This window comes from Pseudorca crassidens, chromosome 20, assembly GCF_039906515.1.
Source record: "Pseudorca crassidens isolate mPseCra1 chromosome 20, mPseCra1.hap1, whole genome shotgun sequence".
In the NCBI taxonomy this organism is placed as follows: Eukaryota; Metazoa; Chordata; class Mammalia; order Artiodactyla; family Delphinidae; genus Pseudorca; species Pseudorca crassidens.
Genome location: NC_090315.1, coordinates 53,465,641 through 53,485,320, shown reverse-complemented (window position 1 = coordinate 53,485,320; position 19,680 = coordinate 53,465,641). Strand labels below are relative to the sequence as shown.

At 46.5% G+C, this 19,680-nt stretch overlaps 1 protein-coding gene across 2 annotated transcripts in view; it reads right to left on the bottom strand.

Moving 5' to 3' along the window:
- Positions 1 to 19,680, bottom strand: part of WWOX (WW domain containing oxidoreductase) — a 978,254-nt gene that overhangs the window by 387,447 nt on the left and 571,127 nt on the right. The window contains exon 9 of one of the 2 annotated variants that reach the window (XM_067719419.1): positions 7,637 to 7,819. The exons of the other annotated variant lie outside the window; for it this stretch is intronic. Coding sequence (XP_067575520.1) covers positions 7,652 to 7,819 — 168 coding nt within the window. The 3' untranslated portion in view covers positions 7,637 to 7,651. Of the gene's footprint in view, positions 1 to 7,636; positions 7,820 to 19,680 lie in introns of those variants that run through there. 2 annotated transcript variants of the gene reach the window in all.

Here is a 19,680-nt window from a genome sequence, read left to right as displayed (position 1 = left end):
CAACTGACAGCTAGATATATATTCAGAGCCATTCTCATCACCAGTCTAAAGCATTCACCGTACCCTCTTCGAGCAAGCACTGACAGGCACTGCCCTCGCAGGTCTTGGATCCTGAAGGTTTAAACACTTACAACAGGTTCTCTGTCTTGTCTTAGACATCGTCTGCTTTTCTTTTTCATCAACTACCTTTCATCTTTCTCACTAACTTAAACTTTACATTTTGCATCCATTTGACAACGACGATGGTGATGATGATGATGATAATAATAGCTAGCATTTGCTGGGCACCTACTATATGCCAGCCACTCTTCTAGATTCTTTACACACTATATTTCACTCCATCCTCAAATGTATTTGGTAGGTGCCATTATAGCCCTTATTTTACAGATGAGAAAATGGTAGTTTAGAAACATAAAGGACCTGCCCACCAGACCTTATCCCCAGAGCCTAGTCCACTGCAGGCTGTATATTCATTGGATAAAAGAATGACAGTTCAAGAGCGAAGTTTGGAAATTAATGTTAAATTGGTAGTGAGGCTTGGCGCTGTTAGACAGTATTTTCTGAGAAATGTGTGTGAGAAACTGTACTTTAAATTCTTTTATAGAATCATGAAGACCCAGCAGTAGCCTAAAGTCCCAAGTTTGATGTAGAGGCGCTTGTAAGTACTCACGCCATCAAGAACATTTTGAAGAAAACTCTTTGCTGCAGTTCATGGGTGGCCCTCGCATTTCAAAGGCTTCCTTCTCACCCCCCAACCCCCCCGCATTCGGCCATAGAACATCTGGGCAGAGGGGCAGAGCGGTAAAGAGGTAGCTTTCTGGGGCCAGCCTGCTGGACTTAAGACCTCCACTTGAGATCATGGGTACGTTAGCTAAAGTGTTATCCTTGAATGCAGAAAGAAAATATCTGCGAAGTGTAAATGACATACTCTCTGTAAAGCACTTAGCACACTATCTACCATCTTTTGAGCGCTCAGTAAATTCAGGCTACCCTAACCATCATCATCTTTATCAAAATCACCGCTGCCTTCACTGCCATCAGCACCATCTTTCAAAGAGGGGATGTCCTCAGCCAGCAACACAGAAAATGGGTTGACTGAAGAAAGTGCCGGCTGTAGGCAGCCTGAAGACTCCAACTCCCATTATTTGTAGACTTCTCAAAATTCCTGGATGATGATGATGAGATTAAATAATCAACCACGGATATTTGCAGTGTGACAGGCAAGGAGTTAATGTACAAACGGAGAGTCATTTCTTTGTCACTGACTCAGCCAAGGGCAGACAGGTACCAGCAGCCACAGATGACAGCTATATGCCCCTTTCCTGCTGCTTCTGCAATAGACAGGTCCTGCCTGGGCTCACTGCCTGAAGACAAGGGGCTGCATCTTCCCTGGCCAGAGTGTCACCGTGATACTAGCGTTAATACTAACAGTAGGCGTGCTAACAATGACAACGATAGCAGTAATGATAGTAGCAGCTGTAATTTACTGAGGGTTCGATATGGGGCAGGAATTGTGATGAACTCATGAAGACCTCACCTCCCTAAGTCTCCCAGCAACGCTAAGAGGTAAGTAGATACTATTTACCCTTTTTTTTTGGGGGGGGGGCTTGGGGAAATTGATATTCAGAGAGTTCAAGTATTTTGCCTACGGGGACACAGATAGTGGGATTCAAATCCAGGTCACTGCAACTCACAAGCCCGGGTTATTAAGAACTTGACCATATGGCATGAGCGTTTCTGAGCCCTGCCTGCTGTAAATCCTCTTCCACACCAAAAACGTCAGTGTCCCGGACCTGGATTCCTCTTAAGAACTGTCCTAGGCCATGGTTACCCCCACTGAAATGATGAACTGCCTTTGGAACATTTCTGAATGAAATCATAAATCATTTCCATAATGGCTGAAGAGTCTGAAACAATACAATTTTGCCGGGCGCTCTTTGAACGTGCCGCATAATTTTTAAACAATAAAGGTTACCTCGCGTGTACTATAGCTGTGTTTTATGCTAACAACCAGAATCATTTAATCATTATGGGCTAATGACCTGCAAAACTTTGTTTTAAAAATGAAGTCATAGCTGGGCTTCTGGAAGGCAAAACTGGATAAAAAATGAGGAAAGTCAACGTTCAATTTGTATTCGTGAGTTGGGAGCAACCGAACAGTCTCTGTTGTATGTGACCAACTTTGAGTAGTAAAAGGATATTTGCATCTGAACTAGAAGCAAAAGGAAATTCTGCATCTTATAGGTCTTACTGGTATCACTTAAGCATCAACAGGATAAAGAGATCCCTGCTCCAGCATCACTGCTATCAACAGAGGTTTGGATCTATGTCTTTCCTTCCTTCTCCACACTGCCCTCCACCCTTCTAAGTTTGGGAGTTGCTACTGCTAAACCTCAAAATGTCCAGCGTGAGCAGAGAACAGAGCTGTGGACGATCGTAGCTCCCTACTGGGGATCCTGGTCAGTGACATGGCCTTCCTGGGCTGTCCCTTCCCTGACCACTCTCTGCTCCTCTGGCAGAACCACCAAACACATCCTCAGTCATCCCACACTGCTCTGGTCAACCTTGATCTTAGATGTCTACAGGTGAGATGCCCCTCATGGACTTGTGTTGTAAGCTCTGTTACTTGCCTGTCCCAAGCCTATCCTTCCACCTTCCTTGCTAACAGAACTGTGGTTCTGTTTGGGGGGCAAAGCCCTTCGGGGATGAATTGGAGTCAATCTAAGCCAATCGTTAATACAACTGTATTGATGTCCCCAATTCTTCCCTACACCCTTACCCATGCCCTCTGCCATACAAATTTGCGGTGCCCACCATCTGTAGGTGGGACGTAATTCCTCATCCCTGAATGTGACTATATGACTTGCTGTGAGTCTTAGATATGACACCCAAAACACAAGTAACAAAAGAAAAAAGAAAAAGAGATAAACTGGAGTTCATTAAAATTTAAAACCTTTGGGCTTCCCTGGTGGCGCAGTGGTTGAGAGTCCGCCTGCCGATGCAGGGGACACGGGTTTGTGCCCCGGTCCGGGAAGATCCCACATGCCGCAGAGCGGCTGGGCCCGTGAGCCATGGCCGCTGAGCCTGCGCGTCCGGAGCCTGTGCTCCGTGACGGGAGAGGCCACAACAGTGAGAGGCCCGCGTACCGCAAAAAAAAAAAAAATTTTAAACCTTTGTTCATCAAAGGATACTCTCGAAGAGAGTAAAAAGATAACCTACAGAATGAGAGAAAATATTTACCAGCTGTCTATTTGATAAGGTTCTAGTATCCAGAATATTATAGGCCAACAACAAAAGACAAACAACCCATGTAAAAACGGGCAAAGAACTTGAATAAACATTTCTCTAAAGGAGAGATGCAAGTGACCAATAAGCGCATAAAAAGATGCTCAACGTCATTAGTCACTAGGGAAATGCTGATCAAAACCACAATGAGGGCTCCCCTGGTGGCGCAGTGGTTGAGAATCTGCCTGGTAATGCAGGGGACACGGGTTCGAGCTCTGGTCTGGGAAGAGCCCACATGCCGCAAAGCAACTAGGCCCATGAGCCACAACTATTGAGCCTGCGCGTCTGGAGCCTGTGCTCCACAACAAGAGAGGTCGCGACAGTGAGAGGCCTGCGCACTGCGATGAAGAGTGGCCCCCGCTTGCCACAATTAGAGAAAGCCCTGGCACAGAAACGAAGACCCAACACAGCCAAAAATAAATAAATAAACAAATGTGGGGTTTAAAGAAAAAGAAAAAAAACACAATGAGACACTATTTCACATCTACTAAGATGGCTATAATAAAAGCAACAAACAAATAAACAAACAAAACTATAAGTGTAGGCAAGATGTGGAGAAATTGGAACCCTCATACATATGAGTGGGAATGTAAAATGATGCAGACACTATAGAAAACCGATTTGGTGGCTTCTCAGAAAGTTAAACATAGAATTGCCATATGATCAGGAAATTCCATTCCTCAGTGTATACCCAAGAGAACAGAAAATAGGTATTCAAGCAAAATGATGATAGCATCATAAAAACGTCCAGAAAGTGGATAAAACTCAATGCCCATCAGCTGGTGAATGGATAAATAAAATGTGGTTCACCCACACAGTGGAATATTATTTAGCCATGAAAAGGAATGGCATACTGACACATGCTACAACATGAATGAAACTTGAAAATATTATGCTAAGTGTAAGAAACCAGACATAAAAGGTCACACATTGTATGGTCCCATTACATGAAACAGTCTATTCAAAATAGGCAAATCTATAGAGACAGAAAGTAGATTAGTGGTTACCAGGGGGCTAGAGGAGAGGACATGGGGATGGAGTTTCTTGGGGGCAGAGATAAAAATGTTCTAGAATTAGGTAGTGGTGGTTGTTTATGAGAGTATTACATATACTATTATTATTTGTAAACTAAATGCTACACATCCATTCTGTCTGTTTGTACATATAATAACTCTGTGTGTGTATATATGTGTACATGCACACTTTGGTGTTTGCTTTTGCAGAGAGCCAGTTGTTAAACATTTACCAGCACACCACTGGCTGCCGGGCTGTAGGCTCCACAGCAAGACCTCCTTGTGTCTCTAAAAAGTCTTAACTGAGTCTCTTTCCCAGCAGCTGCTGCCCCAGGAAGCATTCAGAGCAAGGTGCTGAACACTGCTGCTGAGAACTGACAATTCCTGCAGACAAAGGTGGCACCTGCCCCTGGACGGTGGGACGGTGCAAAGGTGAGAAGACAGAGAATTAACCCCGGTCTGTACTCTCCTGCGCTGGGAACGCCTGCTGGCAAAAGACACTTCATCTTACTTTGCTTAATTCCAGACAGCCAGTCACTCTTGGTTATTGTTTTTAGTTTTACATACTAGCATTGAATTATTTTTTATGGATGTTATTTCTCAATTAGTGTATTCCTTGGAGACAGCGCAAGCCTCTAGAATTTAGCTTCTCCTTGGCTGTAATCACTGCTGCCACGTGGACCATCTGGGAGCTGATTTGATGTTCCTCTAGCCGCTCCTGCCCAGATGGACCTGAGGGCCCTCCTGATCAGCTGCAGAAGGGGGACCTGGCTCATTCCAGGCGGGGTCACAGGCTGTGAGTGTGACCTCAGGCTTGTCGAGGGGTACTGGCTGGGCACTAAAGAGATGCCTGGGCATCTTCGGCCGTAAATACCCTTCAGTGGTCCCGGGGAATGAAGATGGGGGTCATCAAATTCATGGTCAGGGGTTGACTTCGGGTCCACCGATGGGCTGTGATGGAGATTCCAGGGGGTTCACTTCCAGCTCATCACGCTCTCTGCCTCATAAAACCCTTGGCTAAGGGCAGCTAAAATCACAATAGCAATGGCAACCAGTGATCGAGAGCCTGCAGGAGCCAGGCCCCCTTCTAAGCACCACGGATGTATCATCTCATTTAATTCTCACAGCAACTCTTCAAACCACTTGCCAGTATGTATTCCCACTTTGTAGGTGAGGAAGCTGAGGCGCGAGAAATGATAAAATTCGCTCAAGCTCACGTGACAGGCAACCTGGCTCCAAAGTCTGTGCTCTCATCCACCACCTCACGCAACCTCCAAATGGGTCAGAACTTCACTCACCAGCTTCCTGTGGACTCCTGGATGGGGAATAGCCAGGTCGAGCCACAGATCTCTCAGCCTTTACCTTTCAGCTCCAGGGAGGGAGAGCTGTGGCTCATCAGGGCCACAAAAGGAGCCAGGTCTTGACTTGCCCTCCCCTTTCTGCCTGTGAACTTGAGCTTACCCCTCTGAGCCTCAGTGTGCTCATCTATAAAGGGGGGGCTAATAGTATCTACCTACTGTGAACACTGGGTGGTTCTACGATTTGCACGTAACGTGAGAGCAGCAATGGCTCTGCCCTTATAGGACTGTTGTGAAGATCGGATGTTACTGCATGCAAGGAGTCATGAACATTGCATGAGGTAAGGGAAGTGCTCAGTACATACTGCCCACTGATACCATCATCATCATCACCCCCCTCCCACCATCACCATTATCATCATCATTAGTTTCATTTAGAAGACAACACTGATGTCTTTGTAAAAGATGTGGGGCGTGCCTGGCACATCATTGGGACCCAATAAATATCAGCTCCCTCCCCTACCTCCACAGGTCCCAGGACTCCCAACGTCATGCCCACCAACCTCTCAAAGGCCCATCGAGCCTCTCCCAGCTCTCACTGGCAGGCCTTCGCTTCAGTGAAGAGTGATCTCACTACCTCCCAGAAGGAGCGCACGCAAATCACACCTGGGTGGTGGGGGCCGACTCCTGTGTCCCCCCTCTCTCTGCTGTGGTGTGCAGGAGCGCATCTCCTCCTCAAAGCCTGGCCCCCTGGACCCTCTCCATCAGCCCAGGCCTCTCCCCACTCACCGCAGCAAGGTTCACTGAACTGTGTAATTCCACATGCACAGTAAAGAGAGCTCAGGGGAAGCCTGTTGGGATCTAATGTCTGATGATTAAAAGAAGAGTTAAGTACAGTCTAGCACATACATCCCCCTATCATGCAGCCATCATAAATGACGGCCCGTCTTTCATGCATTTTTAGACATGTTTTTTCCCTATGAACTTGGTCAGCTGAAATGTTCCACATTTCAGTGGAAGCAAGTCCACTGTAGGTGCTGTCCATGTTGAGTTTAATTGACATTTTAAATGTTTTCAGAAAGATTAGGCAATGATTCAGTATTGTGAACCGAATTCACTATGTTTGCAGAAGTGGAAACATATGGAAATGGCCATCTGATACATGATAAATTTATTGTCCAAATAAGTTAAAAGAGCCTTTTAAAATAGATATGAAATAAGTTCTGAGAGAGAAGAAAGCTTTGGATCATTGTTTAGCTGACAATGTTTTTCCCTTTCTGAGTGGAACATCAAATAACAGCACAATCTTAGCATTGACTGAAGCTCATATTCATAAAATACCTTATGTTAAGCCTTTGGAGTGCTGCAAAAATGTCAAAAAATACTTTTAAATTGCATAGATAGTATGATTATGATCATAACTTGGAAAGTGCACAAGAACAACGATAGAACAGAGTACAGAAAAGAAAGACTGGAAAGAAATAAACCCAAAAGTTAATGGAGCTTGTATTTGGGAGGTGGACTAAAGATGGAATCCTCTTAAGCTGGTGGAGAGAAGGAAATGCATTAATAATTTTCGGTCCATCACTCTTGAATTCAATTACCAAGCAGTTCGGATGACTTTTCCTTCCCAACCTAGGAGAGTATTTAGAATCTCCGGAGTGCTGCGGAATACAAATGCTGGAAGACTTGTCCCAGGAGAAGAGCGCCGAGCTCCACGCTCTCTCCTAATCCACGGAAAAGGGTAACCCTAGAGGGGACAGCTGGAGGCCTTGGCAAAAGCAGTGCTCAGACAAAGGAAGGAAATGGAGACGGAGCACGAAGAATTCACTGGAAAGCTCATGTACTTTGACTGCAAAGGCAGCAATCCCTGGAAGAGAGATGGAAACAAGAAGCATACACCTGAAACTAACACAGTATTGCAAATCAACTATACTTCAATTAACAAAAAGAAAAACCAAGAAGCAGACAAATCTAATGGAGTAAATCAGAGGGGGCAGGGGGCACAAGGACAGCATGAAGAGGAAGGACAGAGTGAAGGTGAAGGCAAGAAGGTCAGAAGAAGAAAATTAAAATAAGTGAAGGTGATGCTTTACATCTGCGACCAAATCTACCGGCCCCATCCGTTTCTTTCCAACAGAAAAAGACAAAAGATCTCACCAAAGTCTGGAAGAGGCTGAGAGAGCAGGCTTTGGAACCATATTCTTGAGCTCCAAGCCTCTGCTTCAGTTTACATGTAAAATGAGGACAGTAATGGTACTCACTTTACGTGGTTGGTGTGAGGATTTCACACTTATTACATCTAAAGAGCCATGAATGGAACAGAGCAAGTGCTCAGTGCACATTACCCACTGATATCAGGATCATCACAGCACCACCACTATCATCATCATAATCATCACCATCATGATCATCGCCTCGTCATAATCACCACCACCATCATCACCATTACCACTACCATCACCACCATAATTACCATCACCATCATAATTACCATCATGACCATCATAACCATCAGCAGCATCAGCATCATGATCATTGCCATCGTCATGATCACCACCACCATCATCATAATCATCACCACCATCATCACCATAACCACTACCATCACCACCATAATTACCATCACCATCATAACCATCATCAGCATTGGCATCATGATCATTGCCATCATCATGATCACCACCACCATCATCATCATCATCACCACCAACATCACCATAACCACTACCATCACCATCATACTTATCCTCATCACCATCATGATCATCATCACTACCATCATCATCATCACCACCATCATCACCATTACCACCATCATCACCATTACTACTACCATCAACATCATAATTAACATCATCACCATCGTGACCATCATCATAATCACCACCACCATCACCATCATAATCATCATCACCACCATCATCACCATTACCACTACCATCACCATCATATTATCATCATCACCATCATGACCATCACTAGTACCACCATCATCATCATCACCATCAAAATCACCATCATCACTGTTATTTTTATTTAAAAGATAATATTTATGTCTTTGCAAAAGACTAAATAGCTAAAGGGGAAAACGATCAAAACATTTTACATAGGTACACACAAAAGCACCAGGTTACAACTCATTGCTGCTCAGAGGGTTAGGCCATCTATACCTTGGGAACACCAGGTCATGCACTAAAAGCACTTCTGAATATGGACATGGTCTCCTTCCTGGAGATCAGGGTGCAGTGGAGGTGGGAGGGTGGGGAAAGGCTAATGGAACACCACTGGTAGAGAGCAAGGTGGGGTGTGAATTTCTGAGATCTAAAACACAGCTTCCCTTTCCTGTCCTCCCAAGTTTTTCAAAGCGAGATGCAGAATTTCCAAAATAGCTGTGTTTATAGCCAAGTGCTCAGTTACTGGCAAACACTAAAGAAGTCTCAGACATGTGGGCTATGGAACAAGCCAAGGGTCCCAACACGCCCGATAAACACCTCAGTTGTGGTGAGTGTGTCATCGTTTCCCTGTCTTGATTTACTTTTCAGAAATGATAGCGTTTGTTTGTTTGGCTTTAGAATGCTATCTGGTAACTTGGGAAGTTCTGTTTTCAAGAAGGCTGCTGCTACAAAGAATCTACCAGAAGGAGAAGTGGCAGAGGGGTGTGGGCAGTTATTTTCCCTGTCCAGTCCCCAGCCTGGCCCTGACGTCATGCTCACTCATCTACGTACTTCTGCTCTCTGAAGCCACGCTCCCTGAGGCTGCCCGCAACATCTTTTAAAAGATGTCACTGGGTCCTGCCACACCCCTGCTTCAAACTCTTCAGCGGCTTCCTTTATTCTTTAGAATAAAATCCTCGCTGGTATCCACTGCTCTCTCCCATCCCATACTCCCTCAGCCACATCTGCAAGCTCTTTCCTGCCCCAGGGCCTTTGCACTTCTCTTCACCTTGCCTGGCATGTTCCCTCTCACTCAGCCCTTCCAATTGAAGACTCTTTTTCATTCCCTGGCTTTCAGCTCAAATGTCACCTCCTTAAAGAGCTCTGACCTGACGTTCCTTCTCCCCTCCATTTGCTACCACAAGGCCAAGTTTAATTCCATTATTACACTCATCACAGTCTCTATTTGTCTTACATATTTACTTGTTTACTTGCTATTGTCTTCTTCCGCCTCTGTAAGCCCCCTGTTTTTGACTTGTTTGCTATATTATCCCAGCTATATTGTCTGCATAACATCCAAAGGATGACAGCTTAATGAATCAATCAGCAGATGAATAAACCAATAGGTTCGTGAATGAATGTGGCCCTAAGCCTCTTGAGCTGGGGAAGACAGGTCCTCTTTGGATCCCACCCTCCCACCCCCATCCTGGACCCCAGCCTCCAGAGATGATAAGAGAAGAAAGTTTTGGGTGTCTTGTCTTGGGAGGGGAAGAGAGACCCAACAGACTTCACCAGCTAGAAGGGCTGGAGGGCAGGAGACCCAGGTGAGAAGAACCCAGGCTATAGGACCCCAGGAGCCTGACAGGGACTTGACCTTCCAGGAACATTGGCCACATCATTAGTTCAACAACTGAAAAACAGCCTGTATTGAGCTCCTACTGGGTAGCGCCACTAGCTGTCCCATAAAGACTTACAATGAGGGCATGTAATTAGACTTGCAAAGATTTAGCCCAGTGGCTTCTTATTACTGCCCTGTGGCTGCGATCCAGAGTCTCTGTTTTAAGCAGGAAGGGTGGAGCTGGAAGAACTAATTTTCTATACCCACCCAGTTCCAAAGGTCCTTCTCCTTCCCCTCCCCTCCCAAGGGGCCAGAGATGGTACAAAATGAGAAGCTCAGCGTAGATCCCACCTCTGCCACCAAGTGGCTGCGTCAGACAAGGATACCCTTACACCCTGGCTAGGAGGACAAGCCCTTGAATCAGGCTGAGTGTGTGCGATGCGCCACTCCCATCATTTACTAGCTGTATGAACCAGGGCTACCAGCTCCAGTTCTCTGAGCTTTGGTGTCCTTGTCCTTAAAATGGAGATAATAATACACTCTATTCACAGACTTGCCAGAATTGAATGGTCTGGACAGGGCTTTGTACGGAGCAAAGAACTCATGTCAGCCATCCTCAGCGGTGCCAGCAGTACCCTTTTCTGGGCTTTAATATTTCTTTAAAAAAAAATGAAGTGGGTTGGAACCACATGGGTGTTGCCCAGTGATGGGATATATGTAGACGAGATCATTTTAGCGGATACCGAGATCTCTATGAATCCCATCCAGGTACAATATCCCACAAGTATTTAGATTGAGCTCACTAGTTTAATCCAGACCTGTCAGACCTCCAAAAACGCTAGAGATCTGAAGGAGGATTTGAAATGAATCAAACAAGTTGACTGCCGGAGGGGGGGGGGACATCACATCCGTGTCAAGTGCCACCTTGTAGGGAACTGCACGCTGCTAGGTAAATGTGGGCGTTTCTTGGAAGAGGTGACCTGGAATTAAGAAGAGATGCCAGGGGGTTACGAGCCAGGGGATACGATTTCCCTTGAATGAACGGGGCAGAGCTGGCTCGGGGCTAGGAAAGGCAACGCGCTGGGTCACACAGCTTCTCAAGAGAGGTCTTCCTTAAAACCAACCTGCAAACCTTCGATGGTGAGCGATGTTCTCACTTTACACATTCAGAAAACACAGCAGAGAAGTTGCTAAATAAAATGACTCTGAGACCACACCTTGAATTTCATACCTTGAATTTCTATTGCGTTGGTCTTCTGAGAAGCTTGGAACACTCACCCCCAATTGTGAAATGACTTGGCCCCGACCTCACAGTCATACTGAGACCAGGATCAGAGCATGAACATGTGACGCCCTCGTCAACAAAAGATGCATCAGTCATCCTGAGGTCTGAAGCTATGTAGATGCCGGTGTATTTATTAGCTTGTGGGCTCGCTGTCACCTCATTCCTTGCCGTGTGGTAAGCCAGTGACGTGAAATCGGAATGTGGACGATGGGGGTGTATCAGCGGCCACCAATCGTCAGAATGTTGAAAGGAATCCAACCAAGGAGACAGAGGGGACAAAGGCTAAATCAAGAAACAGGTGGCCTGGGGGTCAGGCAAACCTTGATTTACTATAACCTAAGCTGTGTGACTTGGTGGGGAGAGTCCCCAGTTGGAATCTCAGACTTCCCATCTGTGCAATAGCAATGATCAATGGTCAAATGTGACGGCATCTATAGAAAGTGTCTGTCCTTACATCTGGCCCCTAAAAGGTGCTTGGTACGAATGAGGAATCTTTCCCCACTAGGGGTCCTTAGGGAGAGGCCAGGGGGCTGTGCTAGAGTCTTCGGTGATGTCGTCCTTGACGGTTCTGGCAAAATGAGATACTACTTTGTCCTACTTCCTCAGCTCCTTGTTCACGTGTCCATGGCAACACTCATCACACCCTGACTGTCCAGGTAAATGACTGGCTCCCAGTATGACCAGGAGCCCCTTACGGGCGGCACAGTGTCTTTTTATGTCTGTATATCCAGGGCCTCAAAGGGGCTGTCCAATGTGATGGCCGCTAGCCCTGTGTGGCTATTTAAGTTCTATTTAAATTAAAATAAATTAAAAAGTCAGTCCCTCAGTCATACTTGCCACCTTTCAAGTGTAGCTGCAGGTGGCTACAAAGACACAGAACATTTCCCTCACTGTGGAATGTCCTGTGGGACAGTGAAAACACGGGAAGGCCGAGGGCAGAGGGTGGGAAGCTGGGGCGTGAGGGGCCAGCCCTGGGGTCAAAACCTGGAAACAACATCCTCACACAATACTCGCTGAGACTTTCCTAACCTTATCTTCAGTCGCAACTTTCCTTATTTTCTTCGGGTTTACCTTGAAAGTCCAGGTAAAATTTGAAAACACTCCTGCTGTGTAAAAGTGGGATTTGCTGCGATATGCATCCACGCCGACTTCGGATCTCTTCCCATCCGTGAAGCAGACACTCCTTCCACAGCATGCACTACTGCTGCCAGGTGGGCCATATGATCAAACATCCCAAGCACTGGGTTGGCCAAAAAGTTCATTCTCATTTTTCATAAGATGTTATGGAAAAACCCAAATGAACTTTTGCCCCAACCCAATACTACTTGTTGGGCATGGCTTGGGTATCATCATATTTAATTTTCATAGTAGGTACTGGGGCTCCCATTTTACAGATGAGAAAACTGAGGAACAGGAGGTGTGAACTGCCACAGGTCACAGCGCGAGCAAGTGTCAGAGCCAGGACTCAACCCAGGGAGGCCTGGAGGGATGGTGCCGAGGCTGCTGGGCCATTTCTTTGAAGGCCACAAACCAAGCTCTGCCTCCCCCCCACCCCCGCACTTCCACATCACGTCAGATTGGAAGGTGGGTTCAAGCTTTCTGCATTAGCCATGACGTTCTCCTATAGGCCCAAGACCATGTGTAGCACACAGCTGGGTCCTCCAGGGAAAAGTAAATGAGGAAACAAATGAGCGTCATCGAAGAATCCAACGATGAGAGGAGAGATGGCTACCCACTGACCCTGACTCAGAAGGACTCAGACTCCTGAAGAGGGTCATGGTGTTATCTACCAACGCCCAATGAGACCAGGATAAAACCGAGGTGCACGTCCACTTCCAGTTCCGTAGAAAGCACTGGACCAAATGCCAATGCTCCACTGACTGAAGGAAGCAAGAGGTGGAGAAAAAACAAAACGGCTGAAGTAATGATGCTAATGATTATTATAATAACACCCTCATCAAATGTAAATTGGTGTAGCCACTATGGAAAACAGTAGGGATGTTCATCATAAAACTAAAAATAGAGTTGCCGTATGATCCAGCAATCCCACTCCTGGGCATATACCCAGATAAAACTATAATTTGAAAAGATACACGCACCCCTATGTTCACAGCAGCACTATTCACAATAGCCAAGACACGGAAACAACCTAAATGTCCACTGACAGACGAATGGATAAAGAAGCTGTGGTACGTATATACAACGGAATACTACTCAGCCATAAGAACGAACGAAATAATTCCATTTGCCGCAATATGGATGCAACTAGAGATGATCATACTAAGTGAAGGAAGTCAGAAAGACAAAGACAAATATCATATGATATCACCTATATGTGGAATCTAAAATATGACACAAATGAACATATCCATGAAACAGAAACAGACTCACAGACATAGAGAACAGACTTGTGGCTGCCAGGGGAGGGGAGGAAAGGAATGGGACTTTGGATTAGCAGACGCAAACTATTACATACAGGATGGATAAACAACAAGGTCCTACTGTATGGCACAGGGAACTATATTCAATATCCTGTGATAAACCAAAATGGAAAAGAATGTGAAAAAGAATATGTATAACTGAGTCATCTCGCTGTACGGCAGACATTAACAACACTGTAAATCAACTCTACTTGAATAAAATAAAATAAAATAATTCTTTTAAATACCCTCATCAAATGGGCACCTATTCCCCATGTGAAGCGCTGATGGTATCACACAGCTACAGCCCATGTCCGACCCCCAAGGAGGAACCTTCCATCCTCACAGCATCGTGTGCTGAAGGCGCTCCCCCATCGGTGCTGACGGCACTGATCTCTCCAGGCTCCTCCCCCTGACTCTACAGCACGTGATCCCCAGCATCCTATCTAGCTGTGGGGTGGGGGTGGGAGGCTGTAAGCCACACCCTCCAAGGCTACAGAAGGCGCGGGCTGTCTCAGAGAACCTGTGTACGTCCTTGACCTTTCCCGTGGGTGCCGGGGTGACTTCTCTGTTTCAACAAGAGATGAGGAATGAGTCTGGGTATTTCAATTCGTGGAGTAGGCAAGCCGCCAAAGAACATCACTTTGGGGCGAAAGTCAGGCCCGGGTTTACTCATCAAAAAGCTGCCAGAGAACTCCATGGCGGGGGGTGGGGGTGGGGGGCGACACACTGAGACTCTCACAGGCTCTGCTGTGAACAGTCAAAACACTCCTCGGTTGCAAACCCACGAGATATTTTTGTTTCGTGATATTACTGGAGAGGGCGTTATATAGTTCTGATACCCTGCAGTTCACTGAACAGGCAGGGGAGAGGCAAGGCTGGGGATCCAAGAGGAGTAGAGGTATTCTGAAAACCAGACACTTTCAGAAACAGGACTGCGTCTGATGGGGTGATCGTGTCGCTCCTCCCCTCCGAAGCCGCAGGCGAGGGCTATGATGCCATCTCTGGCTTCCCAGCTTATCCATCTTTCCAGCCCCACCTGGAGCTCCTCTCCCAGCAGGACCCTGATACCCTAGCCCTGAGGGACAACCTGCTGTCCCCTGGATGTGTCACATGTACTCAGGGCTGGTTCAAGCCTCTGCCTAGAAAGCCCTTTCCCTCCCTTCTCTGATTGGAAGAAAAATCCATTTATCTTCCCGGAGTACGCGAAGTCTTCCCCAAACTCCCCATCAGTGCTCAAGGCATTGATCTCTCCATGCTCTGCTCCCTGACTCTACAGCACGTGACCCCCAGCATCCTGTTTAGTTGTACGTGAGTCTGTCTCTCTCTCAAGACCACGAGTGCTTACAGGCAAGGGTAACATTCAATTTCTCTTTGTACTCGGCAGTAAATGTTTGCAGATTGAGGGAATAGATTTCTTGGATGTCCATGTGATAGGAAGCACAGTATCTTGGGGGTACCATACAGTCCAGAACAATGCACATTCTAGGAACTGCCTTTTTCTATGGCATGTGCACACATGTGTGCACACACACATATACACGATACACACACACACACACACACACACACACAATGAACGGTCTTTCAAAGAACTGGCTCAAGAAGTTACAGAAGACATGGCAACATGGATTCCATCACCTATTATAACTCAAAACTCATTTTGAATTAAAGTCTCCAGCGCTTCTTTTCAGAAGACCTGGGATGGCTTCTTTCAAGGGACAGAAAAAAACAAAGGGGGACGTGTGTGCAGACACCGACACATCCATGCACAGTCTTCAGCATTTTGAAAGGATCTCATTTCAACCACACACTTTCAGAATCACATTTTCAAATTTCACGAAAGGCCTGGGTAAAATGTGTTCAGTTCAAATTCTGGCTCTTCCACCGCAGCGCGTGAAGGATGCCAGCAAAGGTTGAATACAATCATTCTTGTGCAGCCCAGCTCCCTGTTCCTAATTCAGATGCAAACTACGGGCTCATCCCAATTAGCTCAAACTTGTTTTTGCTTTTCTTTGTCGCCGGCTGCCCACCTTCCTGGGACTCCTCGTTTTGGGTTATTTGTTCAGACTTCAGCTCCAGACACACCACTGTGATTTCCTTTCTAATAAACACAATCCAGTGAGTAGTGGGAAACAATGAAAGGCACCTGCACTCTATTATAACTCCGCGTTCCACCCACGAGCGCCGGGCTATGAATAAGTGAGAACCACCACCCGTCTAAAAATAGTAACAGCGTTTTCCCATCAACACAGCACCATACAACTTCAGCTACCATGAAGGACAAAGTAGCCCGGTGCCCCACTGTCTTAAACAGCATAGGGATGCCACTGGGAAAGCCCACTGTTGGCTGTCTGCAGCCACTGACTTCGTTGTCCTGGGCAGGGCTGTGGGAGAGTTCATTCCATGCTACCAAACAGCTGGACATTCCAGAAATCTTCGGGATGGGCAGTGCTCATTAATGACAGACCAGCAGCTGGAGACGGGTGAGCTGTGGTGACGCAAATGTACACCCAGGTTCCATCTTATGCATATATCGAATATCCACTGAGCACCTAATATACGCAGGGGCCCTGTCCATGGCGCTTGGGGTCAACACTGGCGAACACAGCGGTCAAAGACCCTGTCCTCGTGGAGTCGACAATCTAGCCAGTCCCCAGCTGTGCGACCTTGAGCACGTTACTAATTTCACTGAGCCTCAGTTTCCCACCTGGGAAATGGGCTAAAATCATGTCTAAGTCCCAGCTGGTAGAAGCCTGGGACGAGCTGCTAATAGCCATGGCGATCACAATGACCACCTTCCTCCTTTTTTTTTTTTCTCTCTTTTTTTTGGTAAAATCCCCTCCAAAGTATTTATTACCTACAAACAGAAAGCTAGTAACTTTACAGAGAAGGACTCATCAGACACCTCATCAGACACTGACAGAGCGACCAAGAGTAACATCACCAATGAGGAGACCCAGGGACACTATTAATCCCTTGAAAAGACGCATAATTTCCATAATACCTTTTTTGGTAGGTTTTGAAATTGTGGTGAGATATATATATATATATATATATATGGATATATATATACACACACACACACACACATCTATATATATATATATACACACACATATATATATATAAAATAATATTTGGCATTTCAACCATTTTAAAGCGTTCAGTTCAGTGGCACTGAGATACGTTTGCAATGCTGTGCAACCATCACCATTATTTCCAAAACTCCTTCATCACCCCACGGAGAATGGTAACCGCTTTTGAACACATACTTATGTTGGACACTGAGGTTCTTCAGAGGTTTTGGCGGCAAGGACATTCATTCAGTCACTCAAGTTCAAGATCTCACCAACCTCGTGGATGCCTTCCTCTCTCTCCAACCCACTTCCAACCCACTAAAAAAAGCCACCCTCCAATCACAGCCAGCCTCTGACCCCGTCTCACCACTGCCATTGCCCCCTCTCGCCCAGGCCACCGCCACGTGCCTCTGGAGTCCCTGCCTCAGTCCTCGTTGCCCACACCCCTCACCACCCACTCTCAGCACAGCACCCACAGCGATCCTTCTGAGGTGTGAGTCAGTTCACGGCACATCTCTGCTCGGGGCTCTGCAGCAGGAAGCCCATCTCTCTGAGCCCGGGTGCTCTGGCCGAACGCTAATGCCCAGGCCCCCCCTCACCCCTTCCCCAGCTCTGCCGTGCGACAGCTGCCTTCCTTGCGGCTCTTCAAACACGCCACACCAGCTCTGACCTCAGGGCCTTTGCACCTGCGGTCCCCTCCATCTGGAACGCTCTGCCACCAGCCTATCATCTCTTCAGGTCTCTGCTCAAACGTCACCTTCCCGCAACATTCTCTATAAAACATCACACCTAACATTCCTTATCACCACCACTCTACTTATTTTCCAAGTGCAATTATTAGCATCTGCTCCAGCCTTCGAGAGATGAGCTCTCAGCACCAAACCCACCTACCACTGCCCTGCTTGAGACCAAGGAGGTTCCCCCCACCATGGGGCACCACGTTAGGCATCTCCAGTAGAGGGCGCTGGCGGGGGGACACTGGAGGAGTCCGGTCTGGTCTCTGAGAAGGCACCTCCCCTATGGGCAGTTTCTTCCTACCACCCACCCCCGCCACCCCCAGGGAGAGTTCCCAGCACATCATCCCCACTGGCCGATTTCCAGTGGTACCACCCACAGGCAGCCTTCCCTGGCACCACGGAGAAAGGCTTCTCAACAAGCCCCACGCTCATGCAGCCCCACTGAAAACTTCTGGGCGATCCCATGGACCGTGGCCGGCTGACCCCAGTCCTGGGGAGTGGGGTCCCTCTTCCTGATCTGTTTCTTCCTGGGGTCTGCTGCCTCAGCCCCGGGGCAGTGGCTGCTCCCAAATCTGTATTCTCTCAGTGGCGCCAAAAAGTCCTTCCTGTAGTTCATACGTCTTTATATGGAACTTCCCCTGTTAAAATCACTGTGTGGTTTGTCTCCTGATTGAATCCTGACTTACAGTATCAGAAGGCAGGCAGGTCTGCGTCTTCACGTCACCGGCTGTTTTTACGACTTTACTGAAGACTTTGTTTATCTTTACTTCTTCGTTCACTACCATGTGTTTGACATGTCGACAAACCTTGGTACGGAGGTGGGTAAGAAGAAGAAGTGAAGAGAGAAGGAGAAAAGGAAGGAGGACGGATGATGAGATAGTGACCCCCAATTCCATGCGGCATCGTGGTCTGTAACGGCACCAGGGATGCAGTAAGCACTCCAGGAAGAGTCACCCACTCATCTCCTTGAAGCCCTTCCATGACTTCCATTTAACCACTCCATCCTTCCACCAACTACGTGCAATATTGAAAAATCTCACTATTAAATGTCAGAGCCTAAAGTCTGTGCCTGGCCCTGCGACACTCGAAGGAAAACAACAACAACCACGTAGGCAGAGGCAGAGAGAGGAAAGAAAGAATCTTTGGACCAAATCTGGAACTTCTGGGGTTTGTTTTCATTCTGATGATCAAAGCAGGATGGAAACCATGTACCACTCCCACACCACTGGTACCGCTACGGTTTCCTGCCTGTGGACAGTGGCGGCGGGTCATGGTCTCCTTTCTCTCTGACTGGAAAGCCTGTCTAGGTCAGCACCTAATATTTCTGGTGTCAATATTCATTTTCCCATTCTACACAAAGACCTACCAGTAGGCTGTGAAATGAGCATCTCACAAAAGCATAAAATGTCCCTGATCATTAAAACGCTCAGCAATTAGAGTGATGAACTACACTCCAATCTACTGAGTTAATTTCATAACCTCAGAATATTTTAAAGAAAAACTATTTGGAGATTAGAAAGCTCTAAAGGATTTTTTTTTTTTTCCTTTTGACTCATCGATCATTTTTCAGTTTGATTACAATTTCATTCTCCTCCAACTGTTTCTCTCCTATAGCCCAGTGGCTTCAGAATCATACTGGCCACACTTGTCTGCTTACGAAATAAACCAAGAAGAAAGCCACAAAATCCCAAAGCCAAGAATTACGATTACCTGGTAAAACCCATAATAAGAATATAATACAGCTAAGAAAAGAGCACAAGGGTATTTAATACCAACCCCCTGACGTAAATAACTATTTCAATTACTGTTTCCTTTTTACCTCCAAATCTAAACAGTACTAGAAGAGACTAGCACAGTAGAAACTCATGGCGCTGGACTGTAGCAAAAATAAAAAGGCATCTGAGTGTCAGAACGGGTGTCACTTTCTCCAAAGGACATACACAAATGGCCAATAAGCACATGAAAAGATGCTCAACATCGTCATTAGAAATCAAAATCACAACGAGATATCACTTCACATCTACTAGGATGGCTATTTAAAAACAAAACAGAGACTTCCCTGACGGTC